Below are 22,553 nucleotides of genomic sequence, written 5' to 3' on the forward strand. Positions count from 1 at the left end.
AAAAACATTGCATCTCTTCGAGATTTTAAAAATAAAAGATCCAACAAATTAAAAGTATCTTTCTTAACTGCATCTGAAATAAAACCTCCGCCTTTTCCACGCATTTTATATTTCCAACATTGATATTCAAAACCGCTTTATTTTAAAACATTAAAATGCGGCGAGTGTTGCATTTCAAATTTAATCATTTTCAGATGCTATAAATCATTTCAAACGATTTCAAATCTAGATTTTCATGCGTAGTTGTAATAACAATAAAATACTGCATCAGATAGTGAATTTTATTTGTTGAGACCTGCATCATTAAGTAATAGGCAAACTTTCGAAATAATATTTATTATTTATAAACGCTGGATTTTTTTCCCATTATACGAATATAAGGGGAAAATGGGAAATTTAGTTCTGTAATTTGTGGAAAATTCGCTTCTAGAAACTAAAAATATTGCATCTCTTCGAGACGTTAGAAATAAAAATTCCAACAAATTAAAAATACATTTCACAGTCAGATTTGGAATAAAACCTCCTGCCGGTGAATATTATTTTCTAACAATAATATTCACCGTTTCATTTTAAAAACATTAACATGTGAGTATTGCATTTCGAATTTAATCATTTTCAGATACTGTAAGTCACTTCAAACATTTCAAATATACATTTCATGTATTTATTTGAATGTAATATTAATAACAGTAAAATTACATTAAAAAGTAAATTTTATTTATTGAGACTTCCATCATTAAATAATAATCAAACTTTCGAAATAGTATTTATTATTCATATACGCTGGAGTTTTCACCCATCATAAGAATATGAGGGAAAAATAGGGAATTTATTTATTTAATCAGGGAAAAAAATCGGTTCTAGGAACGGACCATGGATCTATGGGTGGAGACGGTAATAACCGCCGTGGTTCGAGTGCTGAATTAAGTAGTGGTTGTAAACCAGGAAATAATTGACAGTTTCTGCCTGGTGGTTTGTACGATGGCTACCTATGGGACAGTATTAGATGAATGGTGGCCCTCAGCTTATCAATCATATTCTTGGATGTGAAGAACAGCAAAAGCAGGACAATCTTAGTTTATACCTTGGAAATGATAGTTCACTGTTTTTGATGTAGAAACTGGGCAGTTATTCTGTAGCAGAAGTTATAATTTGTGGTTTAAAAGGGTAAAGAGAGGGTAATCTAGTCTCGATAATCTATTTTATAGACGTACGTTGTATTCATTTTATGCAATCGATAACTCATCACTTAAATTTATTAATTATCTTGCTTAAAATGGACTGTTGATGTGTTCTATTAGTTACAAAATATTCAAAGTTGTTTCAGTTTTGTTCAGTAGCTGTTTTCTAGCACTTTTTTTTTAAATATTAAGTAGGTAATCGTTTAGTTAACTTGCGCACTTTTTGGTAAAACATGTTATTTTTGTAATGAATGCAAAATTTTAAATTCATAGAAAATTATAACTTTTGAAAATAAACTGAGGCATTTTGCTCATCGCTTTCTGAAATGTTTCTCCTCCGCGCGTCTTTTTTGCATGTATTTCAAATTTTTTCTGTGTGAAAAACTTTGAAAAACCTTTCCTGAACAAATATGATTATTTGGACTCTAAGAAACAGACTTTTGGACTGGAAAAATTTAATAGGCCTCTAAAACATTATCAAAATTTATACTTTGCAGCTGTTTAAATCATGATGTTGGTCACAATTTTATGATTTTTTTTAATTTTTCCAGAATTATATATCTCTTCATTTGCTACTGCTTTAATGCTTTTTCTATATAAAGGCTTTTCTGTCGCTGCTGAAGGGGGAGAATATGCAAATTAAAAAATATGTTAATATAAATTATAATTTAAATTAGCAATAACCCCCGAATGCTTACTTTTAATATGGGTATTCCTTCTCTTTATTCTATTCTAAAAATAGTAATACCGTTTTCTGCACTGCGTCGTTTCTAGATCAATCCATACATATGACTTAGATAACGCTAATGACGTAGCTAATTCAGAATTTTACTCAAGATTTCGAGAACGGAAACTTTCTCTTAATAAGATACCATAGTGGATAATCTACGCAATATCTGTGCAATTGTTATATCTAAGTCTACATCATTACATTTAAATCTGCTTCGTCACACACGCACATATATATATATGTATATTATATCACATACTTTCTACGAAAAAAAAGACATGGAAAATAAAACATAACATGATTTCAAAATCCGATAATTATATCTGTTAATATCGCACCAATTATGTATACAGTATAACTTTTCTTATTTAGCAAATCTTTTTTAACTATCCATTCGGGTGTTCTGAGTATTATCGGGTACTTCCAAATATCCTCCCCATTTGTTCCTGCTTATGCCGAATAACAGATACTGTAATATATTTAGTTTTCTTTTTTGATCATTACAGAATTCAAGTTGATTTTAATAAATGAATTGCCTTATTCATATCAGCTGCATTATTAACGTGAATCACATTAACGTACTACGTTTTAGAACATTTTAAATTCTTTTGTATGTTTTATTTTGTGTATGTGTGTGAGAGAGACTGTGTTTGTGGGTTTATCATTCTAAATTTACCTTTCATGCTGAAATTTATATTTTATATATTTCTTTCACTTTAAGACCACAAAATCAGAAGAATATTACCTAAGTAAGAATAAATATTCCATGAATTAAAGTTCTGAAAAATCTTTAAAAAGTTCATGAAATCCAGTAATTTCATATTATGACCACAGTTCATTTCAAAAACTCAACTCTTCTTTTTCATTCTAAGAAATATATTCGCCTCACCAAGAAATGCATAAGATATTTACAATCCGAAAGCGGTTTATGCTTTTTCACCATTACCCAGAAAAGCGTTCCTGGTAAGAAAAAATTCCTCCAAAACCAATTCTGCTTAAGCACTCGTTTCTTCGTCGGCAAAATCAACACTCACGAAATTATAAATCCCGAAGAGACATTTATTCTTATAGGTTGAATTTTGAACAGCTTTTTATCATGTTAATGAGCCCATCTTCACGCTTAAGAAAGTTTGCATAAATAATAAAATATTCTTCTCTGAAGTGTTTTTTTAATATCCCTAAGGTGGAAGCAAAAGCCACATTTTCTGCAAGTTGGAATGCTTTCAATGGATGTACATCGTAATGTGTCTGCTTATTTGTATGTAGCGAGTATTTGTATTTATAAATATATACAAACGTTCACGTGGCAAGTTTAAGATTGCTTGCAATATTAAAAAATATATAAACTTCGGTGCTGATAAGCATAGATAAACCAATATTTAATTCCCCCGATGCAAAATATTTGCGGAATGTGAATTCTTAATTTAAAACTTTCATTATTATTTAATATTTATAATACTTTAACATCTTAGGAGATTCTATTCTTTTCTCGTTTCAGTATAACTTAATTACCCCGTAGGTTTCGGAAGCATTATATGTATATCTATATATATATGTGTGTGTGTGTGTGTGTATGAATAGTGTTTATTAAATAAGTAAACCGCCCAAAAGTGATAGCGGTTAGCAACGCTGACTGCCGTACCGAAGGACTCGGGTTGGAATCCCGGAGAAGGTATGGAAGTTTATAAATATATAGGTGTGTGTGCGGCATGGAGGCACTTTAAACATGCGGCGAGCCGAAACTCCTATCGAGAGGTTAATGGTAGGCAAAGAGAGGTTTGACATCCTCGAACCGGTCCTCCGAGGTGCTCTCTGTCTAAATTGGGGGCGGAACTGAGCAAAGTCGTGCTGACAACCGGTATGGAGCTCAAGGCTCTTGCTATTGATAGGCACAATCTTGCACTCCTTCCCGCGATGAATTTCGTGGGTTTGTTCTGATGTTAATGTCAAAGAAGTCAGATAAGTCACAACAAAAACAAATAAGTGCAAAACTCTGCATATCATGTTAATTTGGAGTGGAATAATATCATAGACAATTTTCTTTCAGTTTCAAATTATTTTCTTCAATTTGAAATAGCGGATTTTATATTCTTTACCTTTGGCTTTTAAAGGAATAATGCTTAAACTAATACATTATTAAAAATAAAATTTTTGAATTTAAGCTAACCTAACCAACTTTAAATAACAGTTATGGTGACGATTTTTTAAATTGCTTCGTTACTGCTGTTTTAAAATTATGCATTATACAGCGGTTTATTTTAGTTCTCTTCGATTAACTAATTTAATCTCATTATCTTCTTATCCTGTATTGTCAAAAAATCGTATGCTGTCAAAATTTTTAAAGCTTAAATCAGTTCTGTATAGGTTTTAATTATGCCTAGGGCTTTTAAGGCGTAGGTATATAATTCATTCTATAATTTGTTTTGATAATATTTTACCTTCATAAAAACAAATAAAATACGTATATGAAGAAACCAAATGAATGAAACCAGGACCCCAAACTGTTTTAATAAAGCTCTGATTCTTTGTTAAATCCAACTCTGTATACCCCTGTCAAGTGCTGTTTACTGTCAAATGCTATGCTGCTGTCCGTACTGCTATCAAAAGAGTCGCGGTTGAGCTACGAGCTGTTAGCCTAAATTATATTAACATGAACTGGAGGTTTATGCTTTATTGTTTTGTATGACATATTTTTAGTACTTAAAATAAAACTAATGTTACACAAGCTATGCCAATCTGAACTTATCTAGTTTTGAAATCCTTGTAATATTTGAAACTCATTAAATTTATCTACCTATCATCTATATGGTTACAGAAAGTTTCACAGAAATAGCCGACATTACCAATTGAGTTACATCTTCTCTTTAGAGTTCCAAATTTCGTCAGCAATTCTGTTATCATGGCAAGCTATATTATCATCTAAAGCTAGGTGTTCGTGTCAGCATATTTTTCACTAGAACGGCTGCATGAACTACAATTAATTAAATCAATTTGTATTGAATTACACTACTCCGTGAATTTCCCAATTTCTGCTACGGACAAGCGGTCCTTAGAAGTGTCAACGGCAGTGGCTTCGTTAAAACGGATACTACCTTCCCGTGATCCTCTGCGATGGCACTCTTAATCATGTAGAGAATTCGGACAACAACTCTTTCACTTACTTAGACACGCTTCCGTTATAAAATCAATAACCATCCCTAATCAACGGCGATTCCCAAGAATTGAATTCTTGTCCCTCGGGAAGCTACAGGGTCTTTGTCTAATTTCTGTACCGGTTTCGCGTCCCTAGAGTAATCATCTCTTGGCTCTTTCCGGTTGGGATTATTAGTTAACACTTAATGAAATAAATCGATCAGGATGAAGTTTCGTTTAACTCTCGAACCCTACAGCGACTTCCAAGACTATGACGTGGATATCTTCCTAACAGAACTAATGTCTACGTTTGTGATGTAAATGTATATCTAGTACTGATTTACACGACCTGATGAGAAGTATTTCGCGATATGATTTATTCAACATTGATGCTTCATGTTGCATTAATTTGGAACCGATTAGTTAATTTTCGGTTTTCTTTTTATTTGGCTAAAATAAATGGTAAAATACAATAGAGGTTTGGGGTTGTTATGATCAGTTTGTTCTCTACCAGTGAGTCAGCAGTAGCTGTTCTTTTTTTTTGAATAAAATTAATAACAGCAGCATCAGTTCAAAGTTTGAAAATAAATGTTTCGCCAGAACATTACTGTCGATAGAAGTCTCAGTATCATATCTAGAGGTATACTTTTTAATAATATTTACCGGGTTATTTATTTACCGGGTTCTGAGATGTGAATGCCTTCTGTATTGGATGCATGTTTTCTATATTAAGGAAAAGATTTAAACTCATTAGATTCATCTAATACATATGCGCTACGAATTTTATATAGAACTATCCATGGAGGAAATACACCAAAGCTTAAAAAAGTAAAAAAGGCGCTTCTGTGTTAAATGACTTTCAGATTCATGGATCACATATATGAGAGACATACGTATTCGTACGTAGACGTATTGAAATATACTTGAAATTTCAAAACTGTCTAATTTCATAAATTATCTGCTCTTCTTCAAAATTGTTTAGTTCATTTACAGTCTTCTAAAACAATACCCTGAATTTTTTTCCCAATATATTTGGTTTCTTTTAAAATGGAGAAAATAGATATAATTTCTAGGTTTTCTAAAACTTTTCTTTGTTAGTTCAAAAGGAAACTAAAAGTAAAAAAAAAATTACTATTGCAATTATTCATATAAAACTCTGCGTTGTACTGTCCTCATTAACTATCTTTTAAATTTAAAGTCTCTACTTCATTTTATGTCAATAAAAATTATTAACTTTTGCTATTTATTTTATTAATAAAATTTTATGGTTTTATAAAGTTTCATCTTTTTTCATTTGTACAAAAATTGATTAGTAGCCCTGTTCTGCGGGAAAGATAATTTGGATCCAATGGTAATAATTCCTTGTATTACAAGAAAAAGATATGAGAAAAAAGTTTTAAAGTAAGGAATGTAATTTAAAATTTAAGCCTGCGCATATTTTAAACCTCAAGTATATTGTAATTATGGGAAAAGTCTCACTGTTTATATTTTAGCTTTAGGAAAAATCCAAAACGATTTTATTTCTGTGTACTGGGAAACAACTTGATTATTTGTTATCGTAGCTATGCACAAAGGGAAGAAATGTCGGTTAAAATAAAAATTTTAATATATATATATATATATTTCTTCAAATAACTAATGGATTTTTATCATTTACAGTAACATCTATTTAAACTAATTGTTTTCATTAAAATGATACAGAAGAATAAGTACCATGAAAGATATCCGCTGTAGATTTCAGCCATTTTCATCTTTTTATTTTTTAGAGAAATGTAACAGAAATTTTCTGCGGAATGTACTACAATACCACGATATCTCCACTACAATAACAGATAACCATAAGAGTCTAAATTGCATTCATTTTATCCAGATAATTCTCGTTACCATTAAAAGAAGTACCATTTATCGGACACTCACAACCATCTACCACCCATTCTTCTTTATGACCAACTTCCTCCCTTTCTTACACCAAACAATCTTTAATTATGTATCCCCAGGCATGCCGGATTTTTATTTATGATTTATTTTTTGTTGTGTTTGCTAATAGTTCAGATGAGTGTAGGAGGCCAAAGCTTCTTTGTTTTTCTTATTTTGATTTTTGCGCTTTTTACAGATGAGGAGTACGGGTCGGAGAAAAAAACCAAACAGTCGGACTCCGCGTCGTCCGGTGACTCGGACTTAAAAGTCGAAATCCGGACCGCTTCATCCCTGTCCAACAATGAACACGAGAGAAGCTGGGAAGAGAATAGCGACCGGGCCCAGGACCACCATTACAAATATCCCAACGACTACTCAGCTCCGGTAAGACCTTCTTCATAATGATGTCACTCAGAGCTCTCTCTCTGTCTATCTCAGAGCTCTCTCTCTTTCTCCCTCTCTCAGTCTCTCACTCTCTCCTTCCATCTGTAATAGGAATATACTGGCACTAAGATTTATGGATTTGAGGAATGTTATCCGTTTCTACAATAAATTCAAACAGCCATAAATCCTATATTCTATTGTTTAGGTATCATTAGAAGAAGAAAGCCTTTTTTCTATCATCATTAGATCGAAATAATTCTGACTGTGTACTGTAAAGAAATTATGATAGCTCACATTTCTGAAAACTGAATTTCAGAGCTTCATTGATAACTTTATTTGTTACTTCTTTACAAATGCAATATCGCAATATGTATAATACAAGGAATTGGGTATGACATGTTATATAAATGTATATAATAAAGGGTAAGTTTTTATTAAAAAAGAAATATGTGCTGTTAGCTCACCACCTTTTATCCTGTATGCATTACTGATTTTTAAATTACTTCGCCTTTATGTTTTTTTAACTAGTCAGGCATCATTCTTATTAGTCACGAAAATAAATAATAAAGTGAACTTGAAGTCGTAAATGCCCTTGAAAAAATATTAGCCTTGAAGAGCTCATCTAAAAATGCTAATAATAAAAGACTGTAGAGAAAAAAACCTCATGCTAAAAACTCAATATCGTGAAATTACATGTATATTACAGATTTGTGTAGACAACAAAGAAGACAGATGAAGCGAACATTTTTTCATCTCTTAACGTAAATCAAAATGTAAACTGCAATAATAGTTAAACAGTATTTAGTGTATACAAAATGAATCATTTCTGATTTTTTAATTAAGTAGAAGAATTTTTCTTGACAAAAACTATTGTGACGTGTATTTTTTTGAAGTAGATACTTGTTTGGTGGATTATCTGAATCTGCAATTAGAATTCAAAAATCATTTCCTCCTTATATTCCTTTAACAGATTTGAAATTTTTTTTGAGTTTTAAAGCATTGCCCACTCTTTGATCTCGAAAATATACAAATTTATAATTAATTGTTGAATAAATCGATGGAGCTACAGGAAATGAAAAATATCATCAAATTTTTAATTTTGTTTTAAATCTATGCATAATTCTTCTGCGGAGGTACGTTTATAGTTTTCCATAATGTAAAAGCATAGAAACAATAACATGACTTACTATTTCAAATCACATGTTATGGAATGCCCACAAGCACAAATTACGTAAAATAAAGTTATAATGACTATTAATGTAAATAACCACCACTACTTGACCATCATTAAATCAAGTATTAAACAGTACAAGCGATTTTGTTTTTATTTTTCATTTTCTTAAATTTATTTTTATATTCATAACAGCATATTAACGATTTTTAAACACTTCCTGTAGCAGAAATCTCAAACAGCAAGAAATATCTGCTTGTATTGTAAAAAGTATAGCTTTAATAATACAAGATTAGGCGTATAATAAAATTAATATGTATTAATTTTCAAAAATGGTATTTTATAGCATTTTTGAAAAATGTGACAAAAATGATTTAGGCAAGATTTATTTAAGAAGGATCATTAAGGTGTTCAGAATAAAATTTTTGTCTAAAATTGCATAAATTAAATTTTTTTTTCTATCTAAATTTCTGCCTCTAAGTATAGTCTTCCAATTTTTGTACAGTGTGTACTTTGCTCTCTGTGCAGAAGTTTCAAAAACATATATTTTCTTACTTTAATTTCAATAGTATCGGAATAAATAAAATTATGTATTATAATCGAATAGCAATAATACTCTACGGACAGATTCAATTTAATCCTATCAAATAATACTTTTTTACACTTGTTTGTTGCATTTATTTCCTTGCTGTCACAGCTGAACAGCATAGCAATATTTCAAGAAGAAAATTTTATTTTCATATCATAACAATAGAAACATATCTTTACCTCTATATTGAGCTTGTGAAACATGCATGATAAGCAAAAACCATGCAAAACGTACAAGTGCTGAGAGTTTATTTTGCCACCCTGTCCTTTTCTTAAATGAGCTTATAACAAACAGAAGACCAGCTTCTTCTGAGAACTAAGAAATAAGAATTTCATTAACAGCAGATTGGTTTTTCTTAAAAACATTTAGCTCCTTAGTAACGTATCGGTTATTTAATATACCCAAAAGACATTCAGCTGCTCATTTGGCATTTAAATAAATTAATGTTTTCATGTATGGAAATTAATGGCATTTAAATAAATTAATGTTTTCATGTATGGAAATTAATGGCATTTAAATAAATTAATGTTTTCATGTATGGAAATTAATGGCATTTAAATAAATTAATGTTTTTATGTATGGAAATTAATGGCATTTAAATAAATTAATGTTTTCATGTATGTAAATTAATTATTTTATTTCATTGTTTTAAAATATAACTAAAAATATAACTATATTTTAAAATATAACTATTTAATCCTTTTTTTCTCTCTCTTTTATTAGATATTAATGTTAATCAATTGGATATTTTATTATTTTTCCCTGGTAATACAATTAAGTAGATTACAAAATCAAAAATATGTATAAACCAAAGTTAAGTCAGTGAAAGCACTTCCATTTTGAATTCTAACTTAAAATTGCATGAGTTATCATGGTCGAAGAATAATGTTGACCGAATAATGTGAGCACAGATAATGTTCATATTTCTAAATTATTTTGCTCTACAGTACTACTAAATGTTATATTAAATATCTCCGAATCTTTGGAACTCCAAAGCATGTATTTCTGGTAGCGCCATCTATGTGCTGTGTTTAGAGTTAAACATTCTGCGTTTCTCTCAAAGCACTGTTTATCTTCTATAAGTAATTTAAATATAAATTCCTTTATTATGTCAATTATATCCAAAAAAAGTATTATTTGAATTAATTTCAAGTAAATAATTTTGTTTATATCATTCTACACATTAGCTTACTGAAACAATGATTTAAATGCAGTTTGATTTCTTAATCCATAATTTCTATTATCTATAAAATCATTTATGCCTGTACACTATTTTACAGTACATTAATATATCGTTTATAATTAAATGCATGTTCAAATGAAAGCACTCAATACTCCTCATTCCTTGTCTGTTTTAATTTACCTTTCTTTTGAAAATATTCAAAGTGTTCTGTCTTTTTAGAATTCACTGTTGGCTGTTTGCATTCTGTTAAAAAGAAGCATGTGAATTAAAGTCTAATTTCTCACTGCAAACTGAATTGTGGGCGAATCCTCACCTGGAATTTCCGTTTGTTAAAAACTTAAGTTATTTTTGTTTAAAATTTTAAGATAAAGCGGAAATATATATTCAGGTTAGCCTAAAATTTACTTATAAATAATGCCCAAATTTTTTATTAAATTATAAATTTCGAATGCATAGTGGAATATATGAGCGGAGCCACCCAGATGGGAAAGTGGTTAGTGACTGCCGTACCGAGGTCCACCAGCGGCTGAGCGGTAAAGTCGTTGGTAGTTCGATCCGAGGTTTGAATTCCGCGAACGGGCTGGCTGCATAGACGTTTTTGTGGTTTCCCCCTTGTGTAACGTGTATACGAGCCAGTTTCCCTTAGAGAGTCCTACGCGAAGGCATCCCTCCCCTATAGGCAGATAGGTCTTGAGGCTTTGCCGTGATCACATAAGCCAAGCCAAACCTGCCGTACCGAAGGGCCCGGGTTCGAATTCTGACATGGATGTAAATTTTCTGTCCGTTCATGGGAGGCAATGGTGGCCGCCTATTCGGTGAGTCCATAATAAAATTACCACCGCTGCTGGCCTCATTAGTGGCCAAAGCCTAAAGTGGTTATTGCTCTCCGAAAAAAAAAAATATTGTATATATTTGAGCGAATATGTAATAACTGCTTTCTGATAACGTTCTTGATTAGCGTTCTTGGTTCTTGATAGCGTCCCTGCCCATTTGTTGATTATAAATCAAAGTGAAAAACCTATTTACTGTTGATTACAAATCAAAATGAAGATGAAAATTTTAAAAAAGGTGGGATACTATGATACCGAGATGTTTTAAGATATTTCCGAAACGGCAGCTGAATTTGAAGCAATAAAATTTTTATTCAAACAAGCATGTTTTAAAAAACGAGAAGGAGCATTAAACCCTCTTGTTACGTACTGAAAATTCTTGAATTATTCAGGCAATTAAATGATAATGTAAAGAGGTGATTCCTCCCAGTAATACGTTGCAAATTATAATTCCAAAACCCAAGTTGCAAAACTGCAGTAGATGAACGCAAACTGCAAAGGCTGCATCATTTTTTAAAAGCAAAATATTAAAAGTGCGAAACTGAATGAGTGAATCTTGAAGAAGGAGTAACTTGAGCAACATTCAGAGTTATGAAAATATATACTTATTAATAAAATTTCAAGAGAGCGCTGTTAAATTGATGTTATTAACAAGAAAGGAGCTATGATGAAATTTTCATAAGAGAACTTCTTTCCAAAAATTAGCTGGTATTCAACTTATTTCATACTAAAGCAGCATGAGGAAATCATAATCAATACTGAATATTTAGATTACGTTTAGGTAAATATGTGATTCAATTTAAATTATTTGTCGCTTCTGCAAATTAGATTCCATCTAAGAGAAAATTCTATTACACGTTACTGGTAAAATGTGTTACCTATTCGAATATTACCTATTCGAAAAAAAGTAGAATGTTGATATCTGTTAATGAAATTACCGTTATTCAAATGAGACAGGTAAGCAATATTCGGGCTAAAAATATATCCGAGAATGATATTAAAAACGTCGTGTTAAAATGTAATTAATGTTTCTCAATAAAACGAAATGAGAGCATATTATTTTTATAGCATAGTCATAAGGTATGCTATAGTCATAAGGTACGCATCTGTGATTACTCGAGCATATTATTCATAAACTAATTCTTATACAAAGGTGAATTTAAAGCAATAAAGAGTTATTTAATTGATTGTTTTTAACTTTTCTATATCCCTAAATAAAACAGAATAACAATAAAGAAGAGCCTCGATTCTTCGAACTGAGTGGAACCATGCTGTATTCAGGTGACTAATTTTTATACGGGAAAAAAGTAATGATTATTCCAAGTATATTATTGATGCTCAAATGCCACATTCATATAAAATTCTTTTTAAATATTACGCATTTGATTTTGAAGTTAAAATATATTGTTTAGCAAAATGAAAATAAGAAGAAGCTGTTTTACCTTTTTCAGTGAAGCAGCTAATATATTTCTACTTGACTTCAGGGCCTGTGCGATCACGATGTTCGTATCGGGTGTCGAATGTTTTTAAAGATACGAGCCGAAAATTCAGGAACGGTAGACTGCACCAGGCGCATAGAACTTAATGTCTGCCCTGTTTGCATTTAATCGAGAGCATAAAATTTTGGATTAGAAAACCATACTTAAGAATAATCTATCCTCATACTATTCACTCGAGGTCCAAAAACTGCAACAGATAAACGGATAAAAAAAAAATGGAAGTCTGGAATAAGGTAGCAGACTCAACAAAGGAAACAGATACAGAAGAAATGATTATGATAAATCTTAAAGATCTTAGAACTAAATTATCAAGAGTAAGGGTGAAAGTGACTGGAAAATTTCGAATAATTTCTCTAATCATATACGTATGATAGTTCCAGACATTCCACGAACATTTTGCCAAAATCAGATTTAATGTGTTCGGATAATCGAGGCTCTATTAAATTTAAAATGTTTGATAGCCAATTTATTTTTCTTCTCTACTATCTTCAAAATTTCATAAGTTATTTATTTTTCAGTGCTTATAAATAAGTCATTTTTGATGAAACAATTTCGCGTTGGAAAATAACTTTCTTAACTTGTCTTATATGGTGCAAACATTTTCTGAGATAATGATCAGTGTAGAATACTAAGCACTTAGTTGGTTGAGCGTTGCACTGAAGGATTATTTTCTCTGCCGTCTGCAGTCTGATCGGTTTCACTTTTTTCCTCACACAGGCATGAGTGAGGTGAGACAGTGCGACCAGTCCTTTGCACCTTCTTCCGGGCTAACCTACTACTACAACTACCAACATCAAAACCAACTTGAAGCTCCATTTCCGAGAGCATCTTCTCCTTCACAACCTTCTTCTTCACAACCCCCACAACCTCCCTTCATACTTAACAACAAGCCTGCCTACTGCACACGGACTGCTGAAACGGGGGAGTCGCCGTCTCAGACTCCAGACCTCACCGATTGCGTTTGGGGTCTGTGTGCCTGTCTCTTTTGTGTGCTTTGTTTCATTCGCTCTGCATTTCATCTGCATGTTGATGCATGTCTTATTGTTTGTTAAAATATAGAAGCCTGCACAAGTAGAGATTTAACTACAGAGCATGTTATTCTTCCTAAATTGACTAATGAATAGCTAGCAAAGAGTAATTGAATCAGTGGAAATTTAAATACTATGTCCCTCTTCTGAAAGTCATCTCAAAGCTTTTCTTCCGGCCTAACCGACTTTTGCGTTTATTTAAACTGTTTCAGAGGTTTGGAACAAATCATTACTTTAAAATTTTGAATCAGTTTCCCTTATTGTACCAATTTAATCTCAGTCTAAATCTTAGCGTATGCTATATCTATGGAACCATATGTATTCCAAATCTCAAAATAATTTTTAATGGTTACGTTTTGAAAGTCTCCACACATAATCTGTATACATGAAAAATTTTCTTATAATTTAACAGATTTAAACAGGTATTAAATATTAATAGTATCGATCTAGCTAAGATGTTAATCACATTGTTAGTAAATATCATTCAATGTGGTTAACGATACTACATGAAAGTGTATTTTATTAATGACACCTGTCTCTCTCTCTCTCTAGCTTTTGTGTATGTGTTACGGTGAAACACCTAAATCTGCAGAATGTCGACTTTCATCGGTGAATGTCAACATTCACATAGTCGCTTGGTGCATGTCCGAAATATCTTCCAAATACTGTAATCCGAAATATTTCTGACTTACACCGGTAAATGTCGACATTCACCATGTGCTAATGGTGAATCTTGAACATATAAGAATATTATACTTTCTTCTTCGTAATTCAGTCTCGAAAAAACGCACTTGAAACTTAAGATCAGAACTTAAGAATATAAGAACTTAAAACACACAGTACATTCAAAATGAGAAAGGAAAGTAATAGAAGTTAAAAATTTACTAAATTATGTGATTCAAATCTTATTTACTGCAACTATTAGGACACTTTGAATTGCACAAGAGGTCCTTGCTTTTACAATTGCATTTATTTGTGGAACACTTCCTTGTGCAATGACAGCACGTACATATACTCCTCTCCTTTCGATCTACACCAGAGCATATCTGTGATTGTCGACATACACCGGTGAGGGTCCGAATGTACAAGAATGTAATGCAATATTCGATCTTTCACCAACGCATTTGGTGAATGTTGACATTCTCCGGTGAAAGTCGACATTCTCCAATTTCGGTCTTTCACGGTAACATACGCATTAGTTTTCAGACTGCCTTTAAACACTATTTTAGGAACTTCTGCGACTTTAAAATTTCAAGCAATCTTACTGCATGTATTATCGATATAACATTACCAAAATCTCTAATAAAGAATCACAATAACTTTAGCCAATTCTTATAGCATAATTTTAATTTTCTGTAGAGACTGAATATGTAACAAAATTCAAACCAGTTAAAGACTAATTTAAGAAACCGATATTTTTTAATAAACTCATAATATATTTTGTTTTTTTTTAAATAAGTTCCTATGCATGTAATGAAGAGAATTATTTATGCCATAAATAATTCTTTTCATTACATACGTAGGAATTTTTAAAGATGTTCACCTATTTTTCATGTCCGCCTACTAACAATGAGAGTGAAACAGAGCCAACTTGAACAAAAATAATAATAATAATGAGCTAGAAACTGTATAGAATAGTATTAGAATTTGAGGCTTCGCTCTTATCAGCTTTTACCGAAACTAAAAACCCGTTACAAGGTACGCCTAAAAATTAAGATATTACATGTTAAACCTTGAAAAAATTACAGCAAGCTCGCCTACTGCATGTGGGCTATATATATATATTTTTCCTTATTTTTTTATTTTTACCTGATTTTTTATGTACCTAATCCTAGGAATCTGTCTTTGTAATTACTTCTCATTTCAAAACGTTTTATTGACATTTGCAAATTACGGTCACTTAAAAGATTTTAGTTTCGCTCGTAATTTTCATTTACAGTCTTGATTATTTTAATCACTTCTATGATAAGGCAGAGAATAGAACGTAGAAACTGTTTTATTTAAGCATATTATAAATCAATGTTATGAATCATTTTAAATGCCTCAATTCATGAAAAATTTTACTAAAACCAAAATTTAAAGAAAAATCTGTAATTATTCTCTTAATCATCTTCTTTTCTAAAAAGGCAAGAAGAAACCCTAAAGATGTATTTAAAAGTTTTTTTTAGTAGAAAACAAGTTTTATTTATGCTATAATAGAAAATGCTTTAAACATCCAAAATTGGCAGTTCTTTTTTTCGCGTTTGTAAAAGATCCAATAAATGCATAAAAAATTTATTCATTAAAATAACAGATTCAAAATAAAGGTTAGCGTATGATATTTAACCGAGATATAAATAATATCCTGAGAAAGGTAGCAGTAAAACACCTGAGAAAGGTTATTTGTATGTTTTTAATATATGCATTGATTACTGTAAGCTTGTTTATACCTGCATGGCATTTTGCACGTACTTTCCTTCTTGCTGTATTTAATAATATATTTTTCTTCGCTTTTCCATTTCTTCTGTCCATTTTAACATTTAAATTTTCTTTTAACATTTAAATTTTTCTGTTGAAAATATTTCACAAGAATGTACTTATTAATACTAGGTTCTTAAAATTATACAAAAATTTTATTCGCCTTGGTTTGTATAGATTTGCAATTCTGCCATTATAAATTAACTATGCAGAACGTCACAAAATAAACATTCTTTTATACTTGTAAGTTAAAAATGTATTATAGAGTGTGAGAGTTAGTGTTAGTGTTAGAGTTATGTGAGAGTCTCTATAAGAAATGTAAAGTACAAAAATGTAAATGCGCTTCATCATTACAAGAAAAAACATTTTCTTCAGTTAAAAATTTACTGAAAAAAAAAAAGAAATGTAAGGTTTCGTTTAGTAAATCTTTCAGACTTTTATATTAATATACAAATTTGACGTTTCCTCGAAAATGAATTCATTTCAAAGAGCTTGCAATATTTTTATAAAATAAATAATTATGCATGAGTGAATCATGCATAATTAATTATTAAATAATTATTCATATATAATGCATTAATAATTATTTGTAAAATTAATTATTTGTCAATCATGATTCAATATTTCACAGAAATTCTTTGCAATTATTTAGTTTTCTCTAATTTAAATAACATCTACTTGATTTTAATATTGCGCCAATTTCGCAAAAGAACATTCGCATAAGACACATTTCCTGATATTATCAGACATAACCTGAATTAGAATCCAGTCATTTCTTGACATTAATTTGGCTGTACACTAATATCTCTATCCGCAGTTTTACTAAAAATGCAAATACCAAAATACCATGTAGGTAGTTTTTATGAGGAAACATAGGGAGGATGTAAATCGTTAATGGAACTCATAAACATTGCGCAGTTATATTCTCGAAAGTTAAATTAAATTTTTCTATCATTTTCAAAGCCTTTCCGACCGTTTTGAGAGGTGATATATTTTTTACGAAATTTCCAAATACATATACTTTTCAAATGGAAAACACACTAAACATTTAGATAGGATTTAGAAGTTTCGATAATTACAACACCACGATTCATAAAGCAATCTTTCGATATTATAATTATCTTAACTTTAATACCTTTAAGATTTATATGCATTCGTCACTATCTTACATATGCATAAAACCTTGAAAGTTTATCTGCAACTACACAATATTTTCCCATCATAGATCTTGCTTCATACTTTTAAATGCAAATATATCTGATCAATTTTGAGGAAAGAACTGAAAAGTTCAGCTTTTATTTTTAATTTCTGCAGTGATCTTCGAATTAATTTTATTTATTTTAATTTATATTAGACATTATTTTTTAGATCAAATAATTTTATATTTTCATCAAAATTATTATCAGTGAACAGAGAAAAAAGGTATCAAGCAATCGAGATTTCTTTTATAAATTCCGAAGCATGTATATACACTGCCCTCCAAAAGTTAAGGAACAGCATGTTTTTCAAAGCTCACCATTACAATTATGACAATAACGTTTAAATTTACAGTTCATATGCATGGCAGAAACGAAGTTTAAGAAAATATATGCGAAAACAATAGCTACCACTTTTATTTTATAGAAAGGAATACTTATATAGAAGTTGGAGAAAAAATACAAAAATTGTAATTTTTGTTCATAAATGTTGATCTTCAGTTGTTATTACAGTTTCGTAAATAATGTCCAGGAAACGTCGTTTGCCCAATTCGTTGAGGTGGCGAGCGATCGGATGGATGGAAATGGGGATGTCACAAGTTGATGCTACTAGACGTCTCAATTCTCTCGTAGTGTGGTCCAATGACACTACGAGACAGTGTCAATCCTAGGATTCTGTGTTTAGAATCAGTTTGAATCCGAAGATTCTGTGTTTAGAAGACATGCTTCATGCAGACCTAGAGTTACAACACTTGCCGGAGACCGATATTTAACTCTTTTGGCCCAAAGGAGGAGTAACATTACTGTGCCTCTGCTCATGGCAGATCATTTAGTGGCAACAGGAACAAGAATCTCAGATACTACAGTGCGCAGATGCCTACACAGTACAGGTCTGTATGCAAGACGTCCAGTTGTTTGTGTCCCCTTGACCCGAGGACACAGAGGTCCCGGTTTCTGTTGGACAAGAGAACGAACACGTCTCCTGGACGAGTCAACCATGGGCGTCTGTTCTCTTCACAGACGAGTCCAGGTTCACATTGGAGAACGATTCAGGTCGTCAGCTGATCTGGAGGCAACAACGCAACCAATCCCTTATTGTGGAAAAACACAGATACAGAGGTATTGGAATAATGGTTTGGGCTAGGATCTCTCTCGGTGGTCACACTGACCTACATCTGTTCCATGGAGGAACTTTGACCGGTGTGAGATATTGAGACATGATCCTTCATCAATATGGCAGCCCATATGCCGCTGCTATTGGTCCTGGATTTCTTCTGATGGACGACAATGCGGGACCCCACCGAGCTCGAGTTACTGAAGAATATCTTGAAGGGTCACGGTATGGAGCGGTTGGAATGGCCAGCTCAATCCCCAGACCTGCATCCGATAGAAAATCTTTCGTACTACCTTGGGAAACAAGTTGCTGCTTTAAGTCCTCCTCCAAGGTCGTTAGATGAGCTTGAATAAGGATTACTCACTGCCGTTACTTCCCATTTCACTGGCCGACAACATAATTGGCAGCATGGAACTTGCTGCCGCCAATGTACTGCAGCTAGGGTTGGGCACATTCCTTAGAACCCATTTTTATAATGTTATCACCCTAGTTTTCCTCAAAAAACTGTGATATACTGTTTCTCCAAGACTTGATTTCGCTGTCAAGAGTGCAATTTTTTTGTTGTAATTCATGTTTATGTTGAACTTTAGAAACATTCTATGTCGCGTTCATTAAAGAACTCTTTATTGAATATGTCCTGTAAATTTCATGTTTCTATGTTGCTTCATTCTCAAATTAGACACAAAAAACAGGCAGTTACTTGAACTTTGGAGAGCAGTGTATATTGTCTTTGGTTATTAACATCTGATTACAGATTTTAGTTAATTTATCTGATTACCTGTGGGTAATCAAATGAATTAACTAAAATTACGTGTTTCATTCGAGCTTTGTTTCTCAAAATAGAACAAGATTTTTACCTGAAATTTTTAGTTTCCTCACCTTTTAAATCTATTTCAAGATTTTCAGCGCAAAGCTGAGGAAATATCTTCAATCAAATCACATTCTCCGATGTTGTTTACAGTTGATAACTAATTGAATTCCAGAATATTTTTAAGCTTATGATGCAACAATAGGACAGCCTAAATCATGAAACTATTGCGCATTTGTGACTGATTTTAGGAAAACAAGTAGTGATTCCCCTTATCCAAATGTATTTTGACCTTTAAATGCATTAAATTTTTACTTGGACTACATGTAATGAGCAAAAAAGAGTTTGCAGTTTTATTTTTAGCGTATTAATTTAATGGAGTTTTGCATGCCTTGCGCTATCAGTTGAATATAATTTAGTTATATACATTTGAAAGATTTCTGAAATTTTCATCAATAGTTCTTTTCTTCAGAGAAAAATGTGGTTTTTACTAAAAATAATTATCTCTTATTTTAGGAAAGCCAAGTTAACAACGGCTATATCCAGTATGTGGATTACGCTCGTGATTACACCCCTACAGCCGTCCCACCCGCCGGTGGCGTCCGAGACAGCAGCATCTACGGTAGTCCACCCCAGTTGCTGAGCGATCTCTCACACACGCTGGATTCCCACTACAGGGCGGGGTATGCCAACCCTTACCAGCGGACTTCAACGTCTAACATGGCACCCCCTCCTCAAGGGGGCGTCTTCGTCACATCTTCTTGGGGCAGTCACACCCCAAGCCCGACGTCGCCGGCAGCTGCGGCGCAGCAACCGAGTTCGCAGCAGCCGAACCCGGGGCAGACCCGGTACATCACCGCCCAGCAAGCTCTCAAGCCGGGGACGCTGGCAACGCATGTCTGACGCTAGGTTCCGTCGCAGACCGAAAACGACTTTGGGATGATCTCGGCAATTTTCAGTTCTTTTTTCTTGTCAGGTGTTTTTCCCTATGACTCGAAAGAGAAAAGAAAAACCAACGTCGTGATACCTTGTCCTCGTATATTGCCGCTTCCGATTACTGGTTGGTTCGTCTCGGGCTTCCAGTCTCACCGATTCGACGGAACACTATCATCTCCTCCAAACAGACGGCGGATGCCAGGATTCACTGCGACCTCCAAGACGTACGTCCCAAGCAAAAGAACAACTGTGTTTTTATCGTATTGTTTTTTTTGTTTTTGCATGTATTAGAAACGAGGAGCTTGTGTGTTGTCCGGAAACACTGAATGAAAACTGCCTTGTGTACATCAAAAGATATAAAAAAATAAGTTCTGTACAAACACCCTCAGAAATTAGACTCATTCCTTCTCGGATGCCGCTGAATTAAAAGCTGTTATGTATTTAACTATGCAAATTCCTTTTATGACTGTTGGACGTTTCTATTGACTTTCTTGGACCTACCTGGGAGTATTATTTCTCCCACACAAAATATCAGGACTTGCATTATCAAGAAGGATTCTGATTCTTCTACAAGTTTCGTCACGAGAAACGTTTCGAAGAGTTGGTTTCGCAAGCTTTATCCGGTTATTTAAAAAAATGTGCCACCTGTTGATTCTGAATCCAGACTTGTTTTCGTGAATTTGTGCCACTTCAATTCGAACTCTGATGTTGTTATTTTATTTTTCAAGCCACTTTTCCCCGAATGTTGTTTGTGGGGAAATAATTTCGAGATTTGTGGACATAAGAAGAAATACGTGTATAAAATATAAAAATTAATAAAAAAAATCGAAAGGTGCTTCTTACTATTTCTGCTGCCTGATGTAGAAAAATCCTTCCCACTCTGCATGATCTTTTACGTATCAATCATTCTCTCATCGTCATTTTCATCATTTGGTATAAGACTCTAATAAAAATAAAAGAAAAACCAGAATGACGTTATGGATTTCTATTCGTGTCTTTATATCCTTCCTAAAAACTGTTGTTGAATTCTTCCCTTTCCCAGTCGAAGGGGAGGAACTATCAAGCATTCGGCTTGTATCGTTCCCCCAAAGCTCAGTATTCAATAACTTCCCCAAAGAAAGAACGCGCATTTACTTCTGGCGTTTATTTTTAAGATACCGTTTGTTACAACGGTGTCTTTTCCGTCTTCTGCTCACAATTTTTGGCTGTGATTGCAAGTGAAAGATATCGAGGATAATTGATCCAGCCCTATTTTCGTCTTCTTACCTCGAGCATATTTCGTACATCCCTTTATGTCATTCAAACAAATTCATCACTTAACTTAATTGTATGGGTTGCAACTATGTCGTGTAATATTCTCTTTATCTATGTTCATTTATACATTGTTATGTTGCGTGGAACTGTAACGATGTTCGCGTCGTACGTTGAAGCTACTTCGAACTGACATGGCATATTTTTGTCCTGCCATGCTGTGAAAAAATAAACTTCCAAGTTCTTTGCAACTAGTTTTTGTGCCAATATCACATTTGTTTAATTAAAAGCATTATGTAATTTGGTGTGACTTTATGCTTTTCCCCATGACATTTTTTTAACATCTTATTTATAGCTTTGCCATCAAGTTGTGTTCGAATGCCATATCGTAGACTGAGAAGTTGCTTCATCGTATACTATCCAAAGATTTTTTTGTCCCCATTTGATTTGAAAGGCAATCTTAGTCGAAAGTTTAGTAAAATGCATCGTCCCTTTTATTCCTTCTGATCGAGCCCTCCATACCTCGGTGGAGCTTTCTGTCCATATCTATTTCCCCCTTAATCTAGATAGTGCCAGTTGCCTTGTAAATATGTGTATAAGAAGACAAAATGTGTATGACGCCGTTATTGTTAGTATTTATGACGGTGAAATCCAGACATAAACTGACATTGCCATCATATATTTTTCACTGTGAATGATGTAAGCAATAAAGTTTCCTGAATTAAATGTTTTTGTTATAAATTCTTAGTTTTTTTATTGTCATTCATAACATACTTACGTTTGCAAGACTTTGTTGTAACTGACTGTAGCTATTCTGGACCGCTCATGTACTCGACGGTCTGGTTTTAAGTTACTTAGTAAATTACAACAGTTAGATGTACAGAAGTCAAATCAATTTTACGGCCATTAAATTTTACGGCAAATCAATTTTACGGCAATTTAAAAACAGTTTATTTTTTAAAGACATTATTGTAAAGTTACTATTGACCTTTTTACCTCCTAGGATGGAGTAACACATAACTGCAGCATTTCACATTATTTATAACATTCAGATTAAAATCTTTATGATTGTTTATCATTTAAAAATACATTCGCTTTTATATTAAACTAAATCTTACCTGAGTTTTCATAACCAAGCAGTTCTTAT

The 22,553-nt window shown here is 32.5% G+C and overlaps 1 protein-coding gene across 5 annotated transcripts in view; it reads left to right on the forward strand.

Moving 5' to 3' along the window:
- The window catches only part of LOC118188260 (irregular chiasm C-roughest protein-like), an 824,083-nt gene extending 801,936 nt beyond the window's left edge, over window positions 1–22,147 (forward strand). For 4 of the 5 annotated variants that reach the window (XM_085814197.1, XM_085814196.1, XM_085814195.1 and 1 more), the window contains 2 exons: window positions 7,157–7,344; window positions 19,736–22,147. In XM_085814197.1, coding sequence (XP_085670323.1) covers window positions 7,157–7,344; window positions 19,736–20,122 — 575 coding nt within the window. In that variant the 3' untranslated portion in view covers window positions 20,123–22,147. Of the gene's footprint in view, window positions 1–7,156; window positions 7,345–13,333; window positions 13,583–19,735 lie in introns of all 5 variants that reach the window. The other variant, XM_085814211.1, reaches the window with a different exon arrangement.
- The last annotated feature ends 406 nt before the right edge of the window (window positions 22,148–22,553 follow it).

Source organism: Stegodyphus dumicola, chromosome 1 (assembly GCF_044657685.1).
Source record: "Stegodyphus dumicola isolate Sdum_Otavi_A_Nest chromosome 1, ASM4465768v1".
Classification (NCBI taxonomy): domain Eukaryota; kingdom Metazoa; phylum Arthropoda; class Arachnida; order Araneae; family Eresidae; genus Stegodyphus; species Stegodyphus dumicola.